Below are 21,869 nucleotides of genomic sequence, written 5' to 3' on the forward strand. Positions count from 1 at the left end.
AAAAACACACTATTACTTTGATAATTAGACAAAGAAATATCAAATTACAATCGTCACACAACATCGTAATGTGATTTACAAAGATTCTTATTTAAAAAATAACAAAATACAGGACAATACTTAACAAATGTTTTTATAACCTCAACAGCGTGTTTCACTTTAATTGACACTGGGCGACTAGCGGGCGCGCGGGAAGGGTGACAGGTACGCCGTTCGGATACGCGCGACACTAGCGACAATTTATGGTCGCGTTCAGGTTATTACAATATTTCTTGTTTGGAATAATGGTATGTGGCCATATTTTTCGGCTGGCCATATATTTGACCCAGGTACCTCACGAAGAGCCTGCTCGATGAGTTCCTTGCTATACCTTTTATATCTCTTGCCACGAGGATTTGGCTTGTACACCCTCGGCATGATGTTCACAGCGCGATGTGGGTTATCTGTTTAAAATAATCATGAAGAATTCGTGAAAATAAGGTACAAGAAATGATGTAATTCACCTTATGTGAATTAATTATAATTCGAACACAAAAGAAATACCAGTTTAAATTAAACAAGTAAAACTTAAGTAGAATCCTAATATTTAAATATATTAACGAACATTAAAAAAAAATAGGGCATATCGAGAATATGTATTTTTAAGAATAAGTCTTTTTGCAAATGTACCCACAATTAGGGCATTTTTGGAATGAGGCTAATCGCAAATAAATCCTTAAACGGTCTTAAATATTTATCTCAGAAATCCAGAAAATGTTAAATTAAATTGACCAAAGCCGTTGAAGATAAAAAATGTAACTTTCAAATTAAAGTGTCACAGAAAAACATTTTAACAAAAATTTTTAATGAAAACTGTTATGATGAAAAAATACTCGATTGACAACCCTGAAAATCATGTTTCTATTAACCTCTTTCTCGTTGCTATCAACCCCTCACTCATATCTATTCACCCCTTTCGTCGTTTCTATTGACCCTAAAGGCGTGTCTAATCGCCCCCGACTCGGTTCTATTCACCTCGAATTCAGTAAAAAAATTCTAAGTCTCGATTTTACTAAAAAATTAGAACAAAATGATGGAATATTGATACTCACTTTTTTATTCCTAATAGATGAGAAACTTAGCTATCCAAGTATGCAAATTGACAAGGAGATAACAGTGATGTTTTTTTTTTAAGTTTTACACAGTTAGGGCGTATTCAGAAAGAAAGCTTGAAACTTATAAGTGCTTAATAAGCGCTTATCAGCGCTGGTAACCCGCGCCATCCCGCGCAGGAAAATATATGAACATGCGCCGATAAGCGCTTATAAGTTTCAAGCTTTCTTTCTGAATACGCCCTTAATAAACACTTGTACGCAGACGTTCCCTTCAACAGCTTTTTTCTTTATGTCATCAGACTTGACGTAAATTTTAATGTTGCCAGATTGAAGGAAAAATGTGTGTGTGTGTGTGTTATTAATAGTGGGAATAAAGATACTTTAACAGACTATATAGAATCTAGAACGACCATAATCAAGTTCTCAGGTTTGTTTCTATACCTACACCCCGCGATTTCTATTCACCCCATTTTACGGTATTACTTTTAAGCCATTTACGTGTCCCTGGAAATTTGAGATGAACATTTCAGAGACGCCCAAATTCATATATGTTAATAACGTGTTGTAAACGCAAATATATGTAGTTTAAACTATTTTAAATAAAAGCTAATAATATGACATTAAGTAAATGGAAAAAAAAATCAGTGTAAATTTTAATTTTCTAATGTATACAAATAAAATAAATAGCACATAATTATTATATATTTATCTCTTGTGTATCTTGTACTACATGTTTTTTTTTAATTAAACCTGATATAATTCTTATGGGTAATATACAAATTATTGAAATAATGATCTTATATATAATATAGTGGACGCTAAGGGTGCAGTAGTTAGTTAACCTGACTATAAATTGTACCGGAAAGTTAAAATTGTTTCCCATAGTTGGAAAAATATTGTGTTAACGTAAAGTTTACTTTCGGTTATAATTTTATAAATAACCAGTAATTTTTATTTCCTTTTGAATTGTCTAGGAGCCATGCTGTTTATAGTTTAATGTAATTGCGTATTATGCTAATATTATATTATGCTATTCAGAAACCTAACAAAATTATTGGATAAAGTAGGAAAAGGTTATTTGAATTAATTACAGAGGTGGTTGGTACTTGGTGTTGGTTTGTACAACATAGTATATATATATCTATATATACGATCGACATAACTAGATACTTAACTACCTACATACAAACTTTTACAAATTATAAAAAAAAACAATACATAAAGACAATATTTGTTTAGTGTAGTGTGTCGAATGCTTGCCAAGTGTGATACTGTATTTGATAGACTTACTATTAATACTATATTCACTAGTAATTGATACAAATGTTTATAATAAACACAACACCAGGATAGAACGAAGTTCTATGAACGAGAGAGAGACAAACAGACAGAGAAACACGCACTCGTCGCACGGCATAGTTTTTACGGTGTCGTTACAATTTTTTGTCTTAATTACAATTGATTTGATTGATTTGGTTCCAATAGGTGAGATTTCGTTCCAATAGGTGTCAGGTGAGAACCATGGCGTTGCACTATAGATACATGTTACCATGTATTTTATTTTTAATCCACACCGTACTGAAAAATCAAGATGACATAAGATTTTCCGGAAATAGAATAATCCTTATATTGTCTATTTTTATTAATTATTTATTATATTTTTTTTTATTAACTTCAATTAAGTAATTATAAAAGCGTCAATTATTATACTATCAAAATAAGTAACTGTGATAACTGATATGGCGTGTCGTTTTAACGCGTAATGTAAATCCTAATTTCAATGTAAATTCAAAAATTGTATAATAGGTAACGATTTGAATTTTTATATTATATCTGAAACAAAAAAGATATAATTTTCATCGACCAGCGAGCTTCAACAACTTAAATAAAATTGCAAATATGTATCATCTTTTTACATTTTGATTTACAGTTTTAAGTCCATGTTAAGAAAATAAAATCTTGTCACATTACAACATTTTGAATTAAAATTTGTAATTGTTGAATTGTCGTAATTATAATAAATTATTATGACAACGACAGCACACATTTACTTTCAATTTTAGCATCACATTTCTAAAATATTTTTTATTTATTTTCTTATCTCTTTATGTAGGTATATAAGCAAATTATAAAATTAAGTGCAAAACTCTCACTTGCAAAAACTTGCCAAGTATTTTATTTATATATAGTTAATGCAAACAAAATTTTGTAAAGAAATTTAACAACTATGCATTACTGTATAGTCATATTCTCTGCAAAATGCTTAGGCAAAATGGAATCATCGTAACATAAATCAGGGGCGTCTGGTGCATGGGTAGTGCTCGATGATAATTTCACTGAAGAGATTAGCTATTGACTGAGATTTAAAAAATTAAAAAGTCAAAAGTAACTAACCGGAAACAAGTACAATATATTATATAGAGTACCGGCTCCCCTGATTTTTATGATGTATTCTTTGTTCCTATAGATACCTATGTTGTTTAAAATCTGATAATAATCAGATATTGTTTAACTTCTTCACAATCGAAACAAGGAGATATTGCAACAAAAATGTAATGAGTAAGTAAGTTATTTGTTCTTTTCGATGTCAATTAAGATGTATTTAAATCGAACATACAGGTAATATCAAGAATCGTCCTTCGCTTTATATATGTTATTTTGGCTAATCTCTTTTTAACTAAATTTTTTGCAACTCCTTTGTAACAAATATACTCTATGTTAAAATGTACTCATAAGTGATATAATATTTTAGGTACAACATGCTTTAATATAATAATTTATTGTACACGCAAAATTGGTCTTATATTGCAATAACATTTAAATACATATTATTATTATATGTAGTTTTTTTTTTATTCCTTTTACCCAGTACTAGCGGTCCGCCCCGGCTTCGCCCGTGGTACATATTTTGCAATAAAAAGTAGCCTATGTTCTTTCTCAGAATCTAAATATTGTCTGTGCCAAATTTCATCAAAATCGGTCCAGTAGGTAGTTTATGCGTGAAAACCACATACAAAACTTTCCTCTTTATAAATGTAATTTAATTACCTAACTATTGTGAAACATGATTTCATAAAAATCGGTTCACCTAGTCGAAACTTCACAGTGTACGTGTACAGTCTAATTGCAAACCTGCTTTTTTAAAGTCGGTAAAAAGTAGACTTAGGGTGGTATTCACCAATAATGTGCGAGGATGTCTAGCTGTGCTGTGAAAATGTGTGAGGATTCCCACCAAAGCTTTACTGACTGCTGAGTGAGACGAGGTAAATGAAGGGATACTATAAGTAATGGTTCTTTAAAAAGAAGAATAAAAGAAGTATTCCTCGCTACACATCCTCGCACATTATTGGTTAAAAAGCACCGTAAGAGGCAATATCTTGATGATACAGGCATACAGCTATATGAAAATAGATTATTTTCTATTGTTTGTAATCTCCCCGATTTTACGACTACAAACCGATCCGGCCGTACTGCAAAATTTAAAATACGGTGCAGTGGTATATTATAACTGTGGGTATAACGAATTCTATACATGCCGCATGCGTTCATACACACGCGCTCTTGTTTAAAATGAACCGGATAACGGATTACCGGCCGAATCTTATTTCAATCGGATCTGGAAAAACCGAATGTTTTAGCGAATCCTGCAAAAAAACAGATTCGGTAGAGAAAACCTCGACACCATGTGAATGTTTGGAATGTACCCTTATAGTATGTATGTATTAGCAATGTACCGTTATTCGCTGACGACAAGACGAAAGATTAAACAAAAAAAAATATACAGTCGTGATTGTTGAAATGAACCAAAATGGATTGGTTGGTTACCTTATTTCAATGTTATCAATTATGGTATATATACTGTACGGTAATTGTATATTTTCTAATTTCAACGGAAATTGTATTCAAATTTCAAATACATTGAAAAATATAGTCTATTTTAATTATGAGCTAATTTAAGAAATGGTAATACTGGTGACGTGTTTATCAGTTGTCATAACACATCTTGATTCAGTAAAATGTCAAAGTAGATTTGAAAACGTATGAAGATATTTTATTAATTATTAAATGTGTATATAATAAATAATAATTAACGTAATAAATTGCAATTATTAATTAAAAATGGATGCAAGAGCTGAAAAATTAGCCAATGCTCGTAGAAAGGTAAATTCGGTGTTTATGTTCTACATGCAAATTATGTGGTTGTAATGTTTCGAGTTTAATGCTCTAATCTTTATTACCTTTTTGCAGTTAAGAGATCACCAAGTAAAGAAAACTCAAAAAGATTGTGTCGATATTAGTAGTGAAAAAAATGATAATATAGATGGAAAACAAAATACAAACATGGTAGAGATAACAAACATTGTCCATGATGAACACAATTCTGGTTCGCGAAATGAGGCTCTGAGCTCCTATGAAACTCAAAATCCTAATGTGGTTGAAGATAAGCTACAAGATGTTAACATGACAGAATATTTAATTTATAATCAAAAGTGTCTTGAAAATGAAGTACAAAGTTTACAAAACAAATTATCAGAGTTGAATTCATTGTACACTAATGAGCAGATTGATCACAATAAATGCAAACAAAAAATCAATGTTTTAGAAACAGAAATAAGCATATTATCTGATAAGTGTTCTAAAATAAGTCAAGAGTTGAAAATTAAAGATGATATGGTTTCTGAAATAAAAAACAACAATCAGATATTGTTGGATGAAAATAATAATTTAAATGAACAGTTGGATTTTACCAAAACAATGTTACAAACAAAGGAATCAGAGAATGCTCAACTACAGAATCAGGTTAGTTTATATCACAGCCAACTAGAAGCAGCTAGGTTGCAAGTGCAGCAACTCTCAATTGATTCCACCACAGAAAATGTTCACAAGAATTCCAACAATGCAGAAATTGATCAATTACAAACCAAAATTAGTGGATTAGAGCAAAAAATTGCTATAATGGAAAGAGAAAGAGAACATTTAACATCTTATTATGAACACTACATGAAAGATCTTTCAACACAATTAAATTCTACAACTTTGAGAAATGAAGATCTCTCAAAAGAAGTGAACAGACTTTCTGACCGCGAAACCAGTCTTATTGAACAAATCAGTGATATGGAAATTCGTCTACAAAATTTTAATAAAAAGGATTTTGAAGTTGAAACTCAAGTGGATACTAGTGCATTGCAAAAACAACTGATTAGTTTACAGGTGGGTCTTTAAGGCATATCTATAGGTCTCCCTTTCTAAAATATATTAAATATCTCTTACACAAGCCATGATCAACAATTATTATTAAAGTTGAGTTGGTATGTAGTCTTTATAAGTAAGGATTTTTAAAGATTTTGGTATTTTTAGATATACATTTTGTTTACAGATGAGCTTAGAACAGAGTGAACAACATAAAGGAGAACTTCAAAAGCAATATGACGAAGCCATAGCTAAAATAAACGAATTGGAAAAGTCACAAAAACCTGAATGCGAACATGATGCTTTGAGTGTTACCAAACTCTCTGCAGATATAACTAGTGACAAAATTGCCGCACAGAGAGCAACTGAACAAAATGTTAAACTTAAATCAGATATAGAAGGCCTTGAACTGGTTATAATTAAAATGGTAATATTTTTGTTTTAAACTATTGCAACAATTAACAATGATTTAATAACAATTATCAGTAGTTTTTAACTTACTAATAATTTATTTAGATTTTGATCTCTAGTTTTAACTAAAAATAGTTATATTGCAACATATCTATATATGTACTAGCCACTTGCCCAGGCTCCACATGGTAGATATTTTTCAAATTTTTTAAGTTCATCATTAGACAAGTGAAGGAAATTCCAACAAACCAAATTCCAACAACCAAAAAAAATTTCTTCAGCGGCTCCCATGTTATTTATATATTTGTATAAGTGTCACAGGCAAATTTTACAATTTCACTGTTTACAAACTCAGCTGTTAATGTAATGCAAAATGCCCAATGTTTGTAAAGTGACACTGCTATTTGTAAATTGCCAATTTATACCATTTGCCTGGACGTATAGCAAAGTCAACTTGCAATACAATAAATACTTACGTTACTCACGCAAAGCCTAGCATATATTAGCCTAGTATACTAACTTATATAGAATCTGCATTCTGTAAGAGAGTTAGTGGTTTTTCTTTTTTTTTTTGTTTAACCCTAGAAAGATAATCTACGTCCGCGAGACGTATCGCGAAATTAAATTTCGTTCTATTTTTTTTATTATTAATCGCAGCGCGCTAGCTGCGCGAGTCAGCTCCGTCGGTGGCCGAAGCTCGCGCTGAGTGGTGGTGGAAACACGGTAAGTACGTTCAGTAAAAAGATATACCTACGCCGTACGTCCGCGAGACGTATAATTATCTTTAATGCAACTTTTGCAAATTATTTGAACTGATTGTTTATTGTTATTTACACTTATTTGTTATTACTTTTAGGTATTAATTAATATTATATTATAATGGCAAACCGAAAGGTGTTGGATAGTTCTCAAAATGAGAACTTTTTAAATCAAAGTGAAGAAGAAACGTCATCAGAATGTGAAAGCGAATGCGAAGATAACCTCTTGGAAGACGATGTGCAGAGTGACACTGAAGACGAATTCGTTGATGAAGCTGTGGATATACCCGACGTCTCTGCTGAAGACTATTCAGACTCTACTGCCAACCAAGTTTGGAGGTGAGGTGTTGACACATTTGACCAAATGTGTTCATCAATGTCATGCTCCAGAAAGTCGAACAGATGGCCAATGGCTGTACTTTATGGCATTTTCAACATAGCCTTTGTAAATTCGTACGTGATATATTGTTCTAATATTCTATCACAGAATGAAAAGCCTCTAAGCCGTAAGAAAATTTAGTACAGATCTCAGTTTACCTTGGATGGAAAAAAGGTTAGAGATGGCAACTCTGAAAAGGACTGTGCGGCAAAATATAGAGGTTTTGCTGCCTAATGCTAATGTAAACAGTGGCCAAGTTCAGCAAGAAGAAAAAGAAAGAGATATTGTTCGTACTGTCCATCTAAACTCCGCAGGATGTCGAAATTATCATGCGTGGAGTGCAAAAAACCCGTGTATGGAGAACATAACAACGTTGTGTGCCATGAGTGTATTTAATAACCGAAAATTAAAATGCTGATTATTGAAATAGGTATTGTATACGTTAATTTAAGTGAAAAAGTACCAAATATGCAAATATACAGACTCAAAGTGATTTTATATGTTCCTATAGAAGATAAGTTAAGTTTTTGTTGATTTGTCAAGAAGTTTACGGTTTTTGTTTGTAATTTGTCAATTAAAATTTATTTTTGATAATTTATCGTTTTATTTTCTTAAATAGAATATAAACATTTACTTAAACCTATAAGGTTTGACAAAAATTCCTTACTAAAAATCTTAATTAACTAACATACGTCTGACAGACGTATGATTATCTTTTACGGTAGGTGCTATATGATTATCTTTCTAGGGTTAAACCATGCCAACGTCAGTACCCGATTTCAAAGAATAATATTAATACCTATATGATTTTTTTTCAGACAAAAGACAAATTAGAACTGACAGAAATGTTAACTCATGAAAAAAAATTAAACAAAGAACTTATGCTTAAACTTGCTGATATTGAAGAACTGGGAAAAACAGTTAATAAAAAATTGCGGGCTAAAGATGAAGAGATGATGCGACTACAAAACGAATCTCGTGAAATTGCGAAAAAATATAATGAAATATTAGAACATGGATCAAACCATTCATCATGTAAAAATCATAATGAAACCGAACTAAATGAACATATTTGTCAAGACATAATTGAAGAACACACAATTGATCCTGAATCTAACAATAACTTTTCAGAAACCGAAAAAAGTATTAACGAAAAAAAGATAGTGCCACATGACAATGATTTTAAAACAAATTGTATCATTCCTAAAGAAGATGCTATGTTAAAACTGCAGCAACGTTTTATGAACATAATGGATGAAGTTGCCAACTTATCAGATGAAAAACATAGACTTGAACATATTATACTTCAATTACAGAATGAAACTGATACAATATGTGAATATGTAGCTTTGTATCAACAACAGAGAAGTTTACTAAAGAAAAGAGATGAAGAAAGGACACATCAACTGAAAATGTTTGAAAAAGAATGTAACGAACTTAAGCATCTTTTGGGAGAATTGAGAGATTTGTTATTCAGGCTAGCTGAAGACAAAGAAATATCCATGTATCTTAAAACAGATGCAAGGAATGATGATATGGCTCGAATATGGGAATTACTTAAAAAATTACAAAATAGTTCTTTGCTAAACAAAAATTTTAAAACAATGGATTTAAATAGTTTTTACCCCTGTAGTTGCTGTTCCGGTAAATTGATAGATGTGTAACTTGTAATTATATGATCATAGTCACATTTATCCACCCTTACAATTTTCTTTAAACCCACAATACTATTGTATAATATAAATATGTATAGAATATATTATTATTATTCAGAGTAAATTAATAAATATATTACATATGTAATTGAATATTGTTTTTTATTAACGATCCATGATACTGTAACTAAGGATATACCTAATAATTAAAAAGATATAGATAGTTTAAAATTATAGAATACAAGCTTTACAAGTTTTATGAGTGTCACCATAGTAATCTAAATAACAATGAATGTCACAGTCGATCGTTCTTATTATCACGTTTAACACAAATTGCAACCTTATTTCTATGAGTTTATGTTCAAAGTTGAAAATTAACGACCTCTGTTGTAGAAAAGCCGAATTTTTTCGTATTGGAGCAAAAAGACAAAACAAAACGTCTCATAAACTTGTGTTATTCTAAAATAAACCGTAAATTCGTGCGTTAGGAATTAGGATACATACAAAAAAGCTAAAAAAGCTTAATTTAATATTTAAGTTAGTTTTCACTAAAATCAAGCTGTCCAGTAAAAAGCATAGTTTATAAGTATGTACTGTTTAGCTATCGGTTTGTGGTTAAAATGTGTTGATTTTGGTGACAGTGGTTTTCATACGAATTATGACATTATTATAGGCTTATAGCACTTCTATGTGTCTTGTTATTTAGATTTCTATGGTTGGTTACCTATCTACACGTAACTTAAAATATCATTGATATAACTTGTGGGTAATTAGGTTCTACATGGGTAATTAAAAATACGTCAAGATTTTTTTTAACATTTTATTCAAGTTTATTTTTAACAACAATCTACACACATTCGCAAATGGTTTAATTTACACATTATTTTCTTCGTACGATCAACTAATTTACCCAATTACTTAAATAATAAGCCATTTAGGCTAAAGTTCTGAATGAAATTACAGGTCTTTTTTTTAGACAAAACAATATTAAAAATTATTTAATGATTGAATATATATATTTTGTAAGAATTTAAACAGATTTTCCATACGTCGATTTCAGATACCAGATTTAACATTTTAGCAAGTGGAAATATTACCTTTTTGGTATTTTAACTTATTTACGTCTAGTGAAGATACAAATATTATGTACCACAGTAAGTACTTATTATAATATTTCCTAAAATACGGCGACGAATGTACATACCTACTTGGGCAGAGAAACGGAGAACTGACGGGGGGTCGGGCGACGCGGGCCGCGTACTGCAAAAACGCTGTTTGCGGTACCGAGCGCGAAAGGATGACGATAACAACATACACGTATACACAGCTTTGATTAAAATTCTATAGATACAAATACAATCTATCTAAAACATCTTAATAACTTCTGGGATTTCGATGTAGATTTACATCCATACACAGAACAGTTTGTACGCGCCATTATAGAACATGTAAGTATAATAAAATTATTACACAAAAAATACGAATGCGTCGTCCTTTCGCGCTAGGTACTGCAAACTAAGCGTGATTGCAGTACGCGGCCCGCGTCGCCCGACAAGTTCCCCCCCGTTTCTCTGTGCAAGTACATTCGTCGCCATTCTATAGGAAATATTGTAGTACTGTGATAATATTGTGATATGTACCTACTTCAAACATTAATAGTATGTACTAAGAATAGGAATGTGACGGTAACGTTTAATGGTAAAGTCTCATGAAAAATTTTTGTAAATTCATTTTAAAGAAATATCTGTCAACCGCGGTCAGTACGGCGTCCATTATTAACATACAAATCTAATGCAAAATTAAAGATACTATTGTATCAAGCACATACCTACTAATAATTATTTTATAGACTCAAGTACATACATATAAAGACCAAATATTCGACTATATTTTATAGAAAGAATATGTACATTTAAATTATTTCAAACCATTAGGTTTCACACACTTCAGATAAAATAAACACATGCAAATATACCAAGCATCAATCGTGGCCCGTATCTTTCTAAATAGACCCACAAAATTTCGGGTCAGTTGTAACATGGCGGTTCTGCAGGGGTCTTAGTACGCAATGCCAATAAGAAAAATGATGGTCAGAACGCTGATACCGGATACCTTAAGATACTATAATATAAAATATTACCGTATCTTAAGATAAAATATTATAGTATCTTCACCGTGTGTGACGCGCTTTATATTATCAAGAAGTCACATAATATTATACGATACGTCATAATTTTTTCATGACTACGAAAAATCGATACAAACAAATGACAATTTAGTTTAATAGCAATTTAATAGCATTCAAATACCTTATTTATCAGACATTTTCTGAATGGAAAAAAATCGGTCACGAAGCGGGATTCGAACCCAATAAGCAATGATTACTCAGGACATCAGGATTACGGAGGATCACACGGATGGCTGAGAGACTAGGCATCGCCCCGGAATGGCAGAAAGACGCGGGTTCGGACCCCGCCTCGTGATCGAATTTATGCTATTCCTTAAAAAAAAATCTTATTAATTAATTTCTTTATTCCAGAAGTATTTATATGATTTGCAAGAGAACAAATCTAAAAGACACATCGAAAGACACAGGCGCAAATTTCATCAAATGTTCATTATTTGATATTGCTCTACTTATTGCCTAAAAATACCCACCAATTTATACATTTTATTCGACTTTCTTATACGCACCGAGGTAGTATTCAATTACAGGGACAACACTTCACAATAATATATATGTATATAGGTACATATGTATATTAAATAAATATTGCATATGGCATATTAAATAAATATTGCATAACAGAAACGACATCGTTATGATAAACTAGACTTGAAAACAAGTTTTGAAAATCTGCATAAATATGATATATATATTTTAAACACTTGGTGAAATCAAAATAATGCGCTAGCTATGCGCCTTATGCCAGACGTTTCAAGTGCTAAAAATTATTACACAGTACACGCAGTAAGTGCAGTAAAATTTATACTTATAAGATCAAATATATTATGTTTGCGTTTTCATTGAGCGCTTATCACGTTGAGCCATTAAATACATAACATCAATCATTAATAACTTTTTATATAAAAATTGTAAGCAAAGCATGAACTTACATTCAATTACATTGGAAGCATTATTACGAGTTACGAGTTACGACCACATCATAATTTAGACAAAACAAATATTAATAATCTTTGAAGCTTTCTTATAAACCCATAATATAATAAAGTTATTCCATAATATAAATAAAAATAACATATATTTTCGCGTAAAGGTGAAAATTATACATTTTTAATTTTAATAGTCTACCTATCTACGAATAAAGTAAGCTAGCTTTGTCTTTTAAAACAATTTGGCAGAAATAGGAGCTTTAAAATAAATTGTAACTACTTAATTTGATGACACACCACTATCCTCCTTCGTACATACATGGTTGTACCAGCTACCTGAAAAGCAAAATAATAAAATCATAAGAATCACTTAACACACAAAAAATTAAAAAATGCACGCAGTTAGAGCGCTTTCAATTCATGAATTTCGTGTCGGACCGCTTCCGACCGAGCGTTATGTATGAAAAAAGAAGATCGTCCGTGCGCTGTTTTTCATTTGACCATTCCATGCTTGGCGACGACATAATTTCAAATTTTGCATACGTGTGCGATATACAGTATTATCTATGCGTGTCCCGTCCGATTAGGGCCCTTCTGGCCTCCTCCACTCAAGCGACAGCTCAAGCCGAGATTCGAGATCCCCGTAAAGGGGGGACGCCCTTGTGCATGTCGCTACCAGGGTGAACCTTCAGTTCACCCCCGCGTCCGCGTTAAAATGTAGAAGCCCTTCTGGCTAACATTGAGAGACACCACAAAAAAAAAAAAAACTATGCGTGTGCGTCTTGCGCTCGATGCGAACTGCGATCGCGCGATTATGTGGCCAGCCACTCGCACTCGTATTGCCGGTCCTTTGACTCGCGCGCAAAAGCCGACAAAATAGGGAGCAGTGAGCAGGACGATGAGCACGACGAGTGGCATGACGAGATGTTGCCACACGGTCTCTGCCTATTTTCCTCGTTACTTCCCATACCACTCGTCGAGTATGTGGCAGGCGTATTAGAATGCCCTACAGCTATCGTCTAAAATCCAACTCGTTTGTTTGCTTGGCTACACGATAAGTGACTAGCAAAACGGTTCTTAAGTGTAGGAGCTAAATAAGCCACTTTTATGTACGGTAGTAGTCCAAATCTGTAAAACTCTAGGTACATACATACCTATATGCTTGTTTACCGATTTTGTGAATTAGTATAAGTAAAGGGCCAAATGAGAAAAAATAATAAAATTGTATTGCCTGAATTACCTTTAATTAGTGACTTATTTTTACTACTCCACTATTGGAGGCACCTTTAGTTAGTTATCTTTCTTCGGAGTACTTGCATTAGAGCTTAAACTATTTGGCTGAAATCAAAAGAGAAAGATTGGATAAAAGAAAAATTATTGAATGTAGGTACAAACAGTGTAACCAAAGAGGTTATTTATTCAATACACTTTAATTTAGAAATATACTGGACAAAGCATTATTAATAGGTTTCTATAAAAAGAGTGTGTGTGCCGAGTACACGTGTAAGAAGTGAAATTGCCAAATGTTTCAAAGATACCAAAATCATCGCCTTACTCCATGACGTCAGACATGACTATACAGTCACGTCATGGAGTAATAGCAGTAATGTAAAAGTACCTAGCCATGATGCGACCTTGGAATTTTTCTCTCAACGCTCCACTCAAAAAATATGTTTGAGAATCTCATGAATACAAAGATAATGAAAATAAAATTTTATTATTTTTTTGGAAAATTTAAGAAATTACACTTAAATAGAGTAAACTCGAAAATTTCAGTAATTCAAAAGATTATTTTTATAAACTGATTATATCAATACAAAGTATCTATACTCGGATTTTTAATTAGATAAAGTAAACTGACGTTTTCTGTGTTGTCAGTTTTTGATGAAATAAAAATAGCGTTGTCACAAAGTGAATGATTGAAAATCGGGAATGAATGAAATTGAATCGATCGTCTAGTGAATATTTAGTTTGTAACAATATAACATCAAATAAACACAACAATGACAACAAACACAACGTAATTAGTTACAATTAACGAAAAAATTACAAAAACAATAACGTAAACAGCGTAACAATAAAAATAAAAAAATGATTATAATTACACTCTACTAGTAACTTATATCTTATGTAGCTTTATATATTATAATTAGAAATAATGTTATTTTATAGTTTGAAATGATGAACTATTCACAGTCATTGTTCATTCATCTGATTGAATGAGAACTGAATTCCTCACTATTACTTTAAATGTGGCAACATTATTTTACAAAGTGACATTAGCTGCTGTCAGTTTACTTTATCTAATTAAAAATCCGAGTATAAATGTTAAAATATTTAGTCACAATATATAAATAGTCAATAAAAATTATATTTCCTTCATATTACAATGCAAATGTTCAGAAAAGTTAATTAAACTTTTAGCAGCTCACCTTAAAATATCCGTCATATAACACAACACCATAAACACAGCCAACAGAGACTAACATTTGGATGACTAGCCATACAATAACATTGCACACTTGAGCTTGACCAAAAAGTTCCTTTCCATTTTTTATACAGAGCATTGATTCAGTAACCATTATAGCCCCATATACCCAGCATTGGGTACCAACTCTTTTGCATTTAGGGTCAGTGACATAAGTATAATATTGTCTGAAAATATATAATAAAAAAAATGTGAATCGGAAAGTAGAGTATGCATGATTAAGGATATAATACTATTTTATTTGGATTATTAACCACCATTAATTAAATAAGTTGATAATCATTATTTACAAGATTTTATGCCATTATTACCCCTTTAAAAAAATCGTATTTGAAATACTTACCTAACTGATGGAGCTACAATAACACCTATAAGAGCAAGTCTAGCTATGACTAGAGGATGTGATGGTGGCATTTCAAATATATGTTTCAAGAAAAAGGTATTCAATTCTGATAATTGCCAAAACACCACAAGCTGACTGAGTGCAAAGAATCTCATATATGTACAGTTTGGATCTAACCAACGCACAGGTGTCCACTGCACTGGTGTAAATTGGAGAATTGCACGCTTTATTTTACCAGTTGTAGAAGAAATGTCCCTAAAACAAAAACAAGACACATATAACATCATTTGGATTAGCTCCTCCAGCTTTTTATTTACATATTGTTAAACTTACCTGATGCTAACCCATTTGTACTCCCTCATTTCTAAAGCCTTACATATCTTCAAACCACACCAAATTCCAAATCCATTGCATATAAGAACATCTAGGATGATTGAATCCCACCAACATTCTAAGAAATTCGGTAATAAATGTGCAAATGCTATCTCAGTTATTTCCCACATTATTGAGATAGCCCATAGAAGGCCTGTATGTCTAAATAATATCGCTTTAAACATCCATCCCAAAAAATGACCCCAAGCAAAAACATCCAAGTGTGACCAGATTCTGGACAAACTTATATCAGTGCAATTCACAGCATATTCCTAAAAATATAAATAAAATGAGAGAATGATTAACACCAAAAAAAAACTACAGAAGTATTTCAAATTTCAATTCTTATAATACAACATACCTTATCCATGTCAATATGGAAATTGCGTAAGTTTGGATCAATCCAATACATTATGGCATAGACTGATGAATGACTTTGGAATAAAAGGAACAATAATGCCAATAAGTAAAGCACTGACATGCCAAAAACAATTCTCCATACAGCTGGGTGAGGTCGCGTAAAGGGTCCATTAGGAAATGTAAGTACTGATACTATTAAAAAGAAAAATACTACACAACATATTCCAGACCATATATTGTCTTGAATATTACTTTCATCTCTGAAAAAAAAGTAAGGTGTTGATTTAGAAATATGCCATTATTAGGGATTATGAGTGTGAAGCGGGAACACATATGGTTAAGGTTATCATCTCCCACCACTTCCAACTGCTGGAACAAGTTTTATAATTAAAAGAAAATCATTTAAGGATTTTAATTCACCAATATTTATATTTAATCCAACATACAGTTTAATATTGGATAATAATAGGTTTTCTAACAGCTCCGGCACTGCGGGAAATACGGGCTGCATGCGAACCCTTGTGAACCAAAGCACAGTCATTTGACAATATTAAGATACTACACCTATATGTTAATATATACCTTCATAGCATTTCAAAATGATTTGTAACTGAAGATACTTTGAGCCTAAAATAAATACTTTTTAATTACATTCCTATACACCGTGATCACAATTATGATGAAATAATATTGGAACATTAGACTATAAAAGGCAGGATAAAATATTGAGTTAATACCTGACAAATGCTGTATAAATAACTGCCGCAATTGATACAGCTAAGAGTGTAATAGTATGTGGTTTATAAAAAAATTCCAGTGAAATATCGTCTACAGGTCTTTCGTTTATTGAACTAAACGCATATTTATATTCATCCGATCCAGTTGTACTACCACCCTCCATGGTATTTTCATTTATAATCGTATATTATGTAACTGAAATAAATAAATAAAGAATATTATCAAAATCAAAAGAATAACGATGAATTAAGTGGAAAGTATAAAATGTTAAACGTAAGAAAAGAATGACCACAAAATGCTTGTAAAAAATTCTAGGTTTTACTTTCAATATGAAAGGAACAATGGTTAATTTCATAAATTAAAGAAAAAACTTATATTAATATTCACTAATCAAAAAGATTTACCATCACCTGATAAATTTTATTCATTAAATTAAAAAATTATTACACCTCCATCATATTTTCATAAAATAAACTCGTGAATGATTTTCAAATTCAAGCTCTTTTCGATATTTTAAATGCTTTGATACGGGTCTTTTTTCACTTTTCAACTACACTTCAAAATTTTGACAAATTGGAAAATTTATGTAGATCATGTAGATAAAAAATTAAGATTTACATCTGATTTTGATTGGTGGTACGATCCTTGTGTGGATCCTTATCATTTGGTTCTTGAACTTATAATAGAGACTCTATTCTTTATTCATTTATTAAATTTTGATACACGTTCATTATCCATGCGTATCCTTTTCTTAGGGGGCGTCCATAAATTACGTGAGTTGTTTAAGGAAAGAGGGGGTCGAGTAAAATCTCATCTAACCTTACGTTGGGGAGAGGGGGGGTGTCGGCAAATATCACGCAATTTTTTTTTAATTGAAACAAAACAAATTAAATACTCTTTTGGTCCATTTAATCCAAATGCGTTAAGATTTAAATATTCTATTATAACTTTCAGCAATACATATTAATTACTATTTTTAACTAGTCGTAAACAAAAGCACGAAGCATTTTTTTTTCTTTTTACAATGACAAATAAACAAAAGAAAACCACATTTTGAAAAATCTCACGTGAGATGGGGGGATGGGGGAGGGGGTTCAATAAAATCTCATGATATCTCACCAGAGGGGGAGGGAGGGTCAAAAAATGGACAAAAACACCTCACGTAATTTATGGACGCTCCCTTAATTATTATTTATAATCGGGTAGATCCTGAAAATGGAGATCAACTTTGATTCCCACGAAGTGTGGTAAACTTTACAACTAAGAAAAAAATATACCGGCCGAATTGAGAACCTCCTCCTTTTTTTGAAGTCGATTAAAAAAATACATAATCTGTTTACTACGTAAAACATAATCCCTTCCACCCTGTGCTTCCACCCGTCTATTGCTGAGGATGAGTGAGGATGCATTACATTTCTTTCATCTTTAAAACATTTTCTATAGATTTCTCATCAGTATTTAGTAGGCCGCCTTTCCATCTGCAAGAAAACTTCCGCAAGAAATGTCCGACAGTTTGTCTGACAGCAGCTTGCAAGTCTAATTCCGCGTTTCCACCTGCAAGTAGACTTGCAAGCTGCTGTCAGACAGACTGTGGGACATTAATTTCTTGCGCCATTTTCTTGCAAATGGAAACTTAATTTGTGCCAAAGCCGTTATACTCACGTTGTAAAAATGTAAGCGCCGTAAATTATAATTCTCATTCATAAAATCCTATTACTAATAAAAATGCGAAAGTTTGTGAGGATGTGTGTGTGTGTGTTTGTTTCTCTTTCACGCAAATACTACTGAACCGATTACAATGAAATTTAGCACACATATAGAGGGTATTACTTGGATTACCACATAGGATAGGTTTTATCCCGGAAATCCCACGGGAATGGGAACTATGCGGGATTTCCTTTGAAAACGCGGGCGAAGCCGCGGGCGGAAATCTAGTATATATATAACGTCAATGATTGGTTGAGTAATGATTTGTCAAAACGGTAAACAACCTTCTTTTGGGTGCACTCACACACATCAGTCACCGTCAAGTCACCGATGACTGATCGGTGACGGTTTGTGTACGTATCCACAAACACCAGTCACCGTCATGTTGTCCGTCAGTCACGTCGCCGGTTTGACTGAATCATTGAACACATACATCAGGTTAGTCAGTGATTAGACGTGTGTCACGCTAGAGAACATGTAGCAATTATTGACGGTAGCACGACGCTGACTGAACTGAGACGTGACGGCACCGGGTGAGTGGGGATAAAAGTATGATACATGTATGGAAAGATTATTTGACGTGCCTGACCGGTGACGTCACTGATAGATTTCGTGCCGGCGACTGTCGTGTGGGAACAGAGTCATACTAGAACTATTGATACATATTTTTTTTTAATCCTGTCCGGTGACGTGCCGTGACGGTGACTGATGTGTGTGAGTGCACCCTTAGGGAGACCTCGGACCGTGTTTGGTTAGTTTCGGCGTGGAAAAATCAACTTTATGTATATAACCATAGATCATATTTTATCAAAACAAATATTTTTGGTGCACAATATAATTTTATTTAGTGTTTTTGAATTTTTAGTAGTATCATGGATAGAGACAGTTAAAATTTTCAGAGATGATGTACCAATTTCGTTTGTTTTATTTTGTTGTCGCTATAAAAAAAGCTTTTTTATCTTCAGCTTATTTGTATGGGACCGTTTGTGTCACGTGACAGCCTGAAATTTAGAGAATAGGGTGGGTCATTCACAATTATTTTAGACACATCACATATAAAATAAAGTTGTGTTAGTTACACTATTTATGACTGAAGAATGGCTGAACTGATTTAGTTTGAATTGGTTTTATTCTTAAGATATTGTAGATGAAAAAATTCAACCGGGGCAGACAGCTAGTTACTTACACTAATAGTAATAAATATGGAAATTTTCCACTTTTTTAATATTATGGGTAGATATTTATTTTGTTTTATAAAAATTTAAGAACATTTTTTCATTTTATGAGTATTATTTTAGGCACTCATATGTTACTTATATTTTGACCCCCAACACCTTCGGAATTCCTGAAATGAGTGCATTTAAGCAAACACAAATAGGTAGTTTGTCAGCTTTATTAATAGTAGGTATATTAACCAGTCTAATAATTAAAGAACTAGGTATTTCATGTCAGTATGATTAATAAAATATAGCCTGAAACTTAGTAGATCTATCTTTCTAATGGTATGACATTTTTTTAATTGGAAAGGAGTTTTTGCATTAAATTCTAACAAAAACAACAAATTTTCTTCCTTTATGACAAATGATAATTAGTATATAATTGAAGAATTACATAAATTATAATGCATATTTATTAATTTATCTTACATATATCTGTAATCAATAGTAGATAAACATTTATTAAGAATGAAACGAATAAGTGATTGAAAAATATAAAGACATATATTATATCTCAAAGTTTAATAATCATATTCAAACATCATCTGCAGTTGGAAGCCAGAATGCCATATTTGTACAAGCAGATGCTAGTAACATATATTTTGGATTGAATTGAACACATTGAATGGGTGCAGGATGATCACCATTTAAAACGCAGACTTTGTATCCAGTATCAGCATTCCAGACATGTACCCTTCCATCTGTAGAACCACTAAATATGTATTGTGAATCAGGGCTGAAGGATGCTTCAATTGGTATTCCTTTATTATTAAGATGTCCAGTAAATGTTTGAAGTGGAGTCCCATGGTAGGCATCAACTAACCTTATAATGGAACCATTTGTACTTATAAGCATTGTTTTTCCATCGCGAGAAAACTTAAGACCTGTCCAATCACATTCTTTTTCCTGATTTAATTTAAAAGTTACAAATGGTCCTTTATCAAATGATCTTAAGTCATACAATTTAATACTTTCTGAATTGACGCCAGCTGCAAAAATTAGCCCTTCGGGGTCATAAGCTGCAACTGGTCTACCTGATAAATGCATAAGACCTTGACAATTTGGAGAGCGTAAATCCCAGAGACGAAGAGTTTTATCCAATGAACCTGACAGGAAGGTATCTTCCACAGGTGATAAGCACAATGTTACAACCTTTTTTGTATGTCCTGGGAAATATCGTATATATTTGTTATCGTGTAATGATAAATATCTTATAGTATCATCAACTTTGGTTGAACTATGAATTGCAGTGTTCTTAGCATGTGTAAAATGGATTAAATCAACACCATATTTTTTACTATTTACAGTTATCATTTGCGTTCCTTTTTCACAATCGTATATAACAATTTGGTCATCTTCACTGCACGATATTAAAGTCTCTCCACTCGGTGAGAAGTCTATACTATTAATTTTATCAGTATTTTCTCGGAAAACTTTTGCCACCTTAAAACTCCTCACAACTTGATCCACTAGTTTCATCATTGGTTATAATTTTAAGATCTTTTTAACTTATAAAGTACGATTGAAACATAAATGTTATTACTTAAATGTTAAGTTTATTTATCCAGCATTTGATGAACTTTTCCAAAACTTAAATCATTAGAATCAACTAATAATTTGAATAGAATTATATTTTGCGATCGCCGACAATCGAATACAAAACATTACCAAACAATCGATCATTAGTGAGTTAGTGACAGAGAATAGAACATTAATTCAACAATTCACTGTACAGATAAGTAAAAGTCCAAAAAATATAGTGCCAAACCATAGATCAACTACTGGCTGTGCTTGGAAGCTTTTCAGAATTAAGTTATATGAGAGCATTAAACCAACACAACTACAAACAAGTAAGTTTTGTGTCCAAATTTATTGAAGTGAAACTTTTTTATCGGGCTTGGAAAAAAATTTAGTGTAACATTTTTTCGTTACGCGTGACATTTTTCCGTTACGGGCCATCTTTTTCTTATCCCTACCACGCGTGATTCGACGTATTTCTGTAAAGTTGCATATAGTAAATTATTTTTTGAAAAATCAGGTCAT

At 32.1% G+C, this 21,869-nt stretch overlaps 3 protein-coding genes across 6 annotated transcripts; 1 reads left to right on the forward strand and 2 right to left on the reverse strand.

The window, feature by feature from the left end:
• Positions 1 to 5,079: 5,079 nt before the first annotated feature.
• On the forward strand, positions 5,080 to 9,635 carry LOC149490558 (uncharacterized). The gene is made up of 4 exons (XM_089705780.1): positions 5,080 to 5,255; positions 5,343 to 6,305; positions 6,472 to 6,711; positions 8,651 to 9,635. The coding sequence occupies exons 1-4, from the start codon at positions 5,214 to 5,216 to the stop codon at positions 9,494 to 9,496; spliced, it is 2,091 nt and encodes a 696-aa protein (XP_089561906.1). The 5' UTR covers positions 5,080 to 5,213; the 3' UTR covers positions 9,497 to 9,635.
• A 2,639-nt stretch (positions 9,636 to 12,274) lies between these two features.
• Pss (phosphatidylserine synthase 1 homolog l(3)77CDf) lies at positions 12,275 to 17,657 on the reverse strand. Of its 4 annotated transcripts, none has more exons than XM_089706159.1 (8): positions 17,521 to 17,657; positions 16,902 to 17,097; positions 16,166 to 16,424; positions 15,766 to 16,076; positions 15,433 to 15,687; positions 15,034 to 15,256; positions 13,842 to 13,939; positions 12,275 to 12,937 (listed from the first exon to the last, which is right to left on the reverse strand). In XM_089706159.1, the coding sequence occupies exons 2-7, from the start codon at positions 17,063 to 17,065 to the stop codon at positions 13,892 to 13,894; spliced, it is 1,260 nt and encodes a 419-aa protein (XP_089562285.1). In that variant the 5' UTR covers positions 17,066 to 17,097; positions 17,521 to 17,657; the 3' UTR covers positions 12,275 to 12,937; positions 13,842 to 13,891. The 4 variants fall into 4 exon arrangements, with proteins under 4 accessions (XP_089562285.1, XP_089562261.1, XP_089562277.1 ...); XM_089706135.1 differs by lacking the exon at positions 17,521 to 17,657 and adding an exon at positions 17,313 to 17,488; XM_089706151.1 differs by lacking the exon at positions 17,521 to 17,657 and adding an exon at positions 17,307 to 17,488.
• Positions 17,658 to 20,311: 2,654 nt separating this feature from the next.
• On the reverse strand, positions 20,312 to 21,529 carry Wdr82 (WD repeat domain 82). Its single transcript, XM_089705790.1, has one exon. It carries the CDS (start codon positions 21,306 to 21,308, stop codon positions 20,361 to 20,363), a length of 948 nt encoding a protein of 315 aa, XP_089561916.1. The 5' UTR covers positions 21,309 to 21,529; the 3' UTR covers positions 20,312 to 20,360.
• Between the last annotated feature and the right edge of the window lie 340 nt (positions 21,530 to 21,869).

This window comes from Colias philodice, chromosome 2 (genome assembly GCF_061535455.1).
Source record: "Colias philodice isolate Cphi_HAF_F1 chromosome 2, ilColPhil1 Martin Lab GWU primary, whole genome shotgun sequence".
Lineage (NCBI taxonomy): Eukaryota > Metazoa > Arthropoda > Insecta > Lepidoptera > Pieridae > Colias > Colias philodice.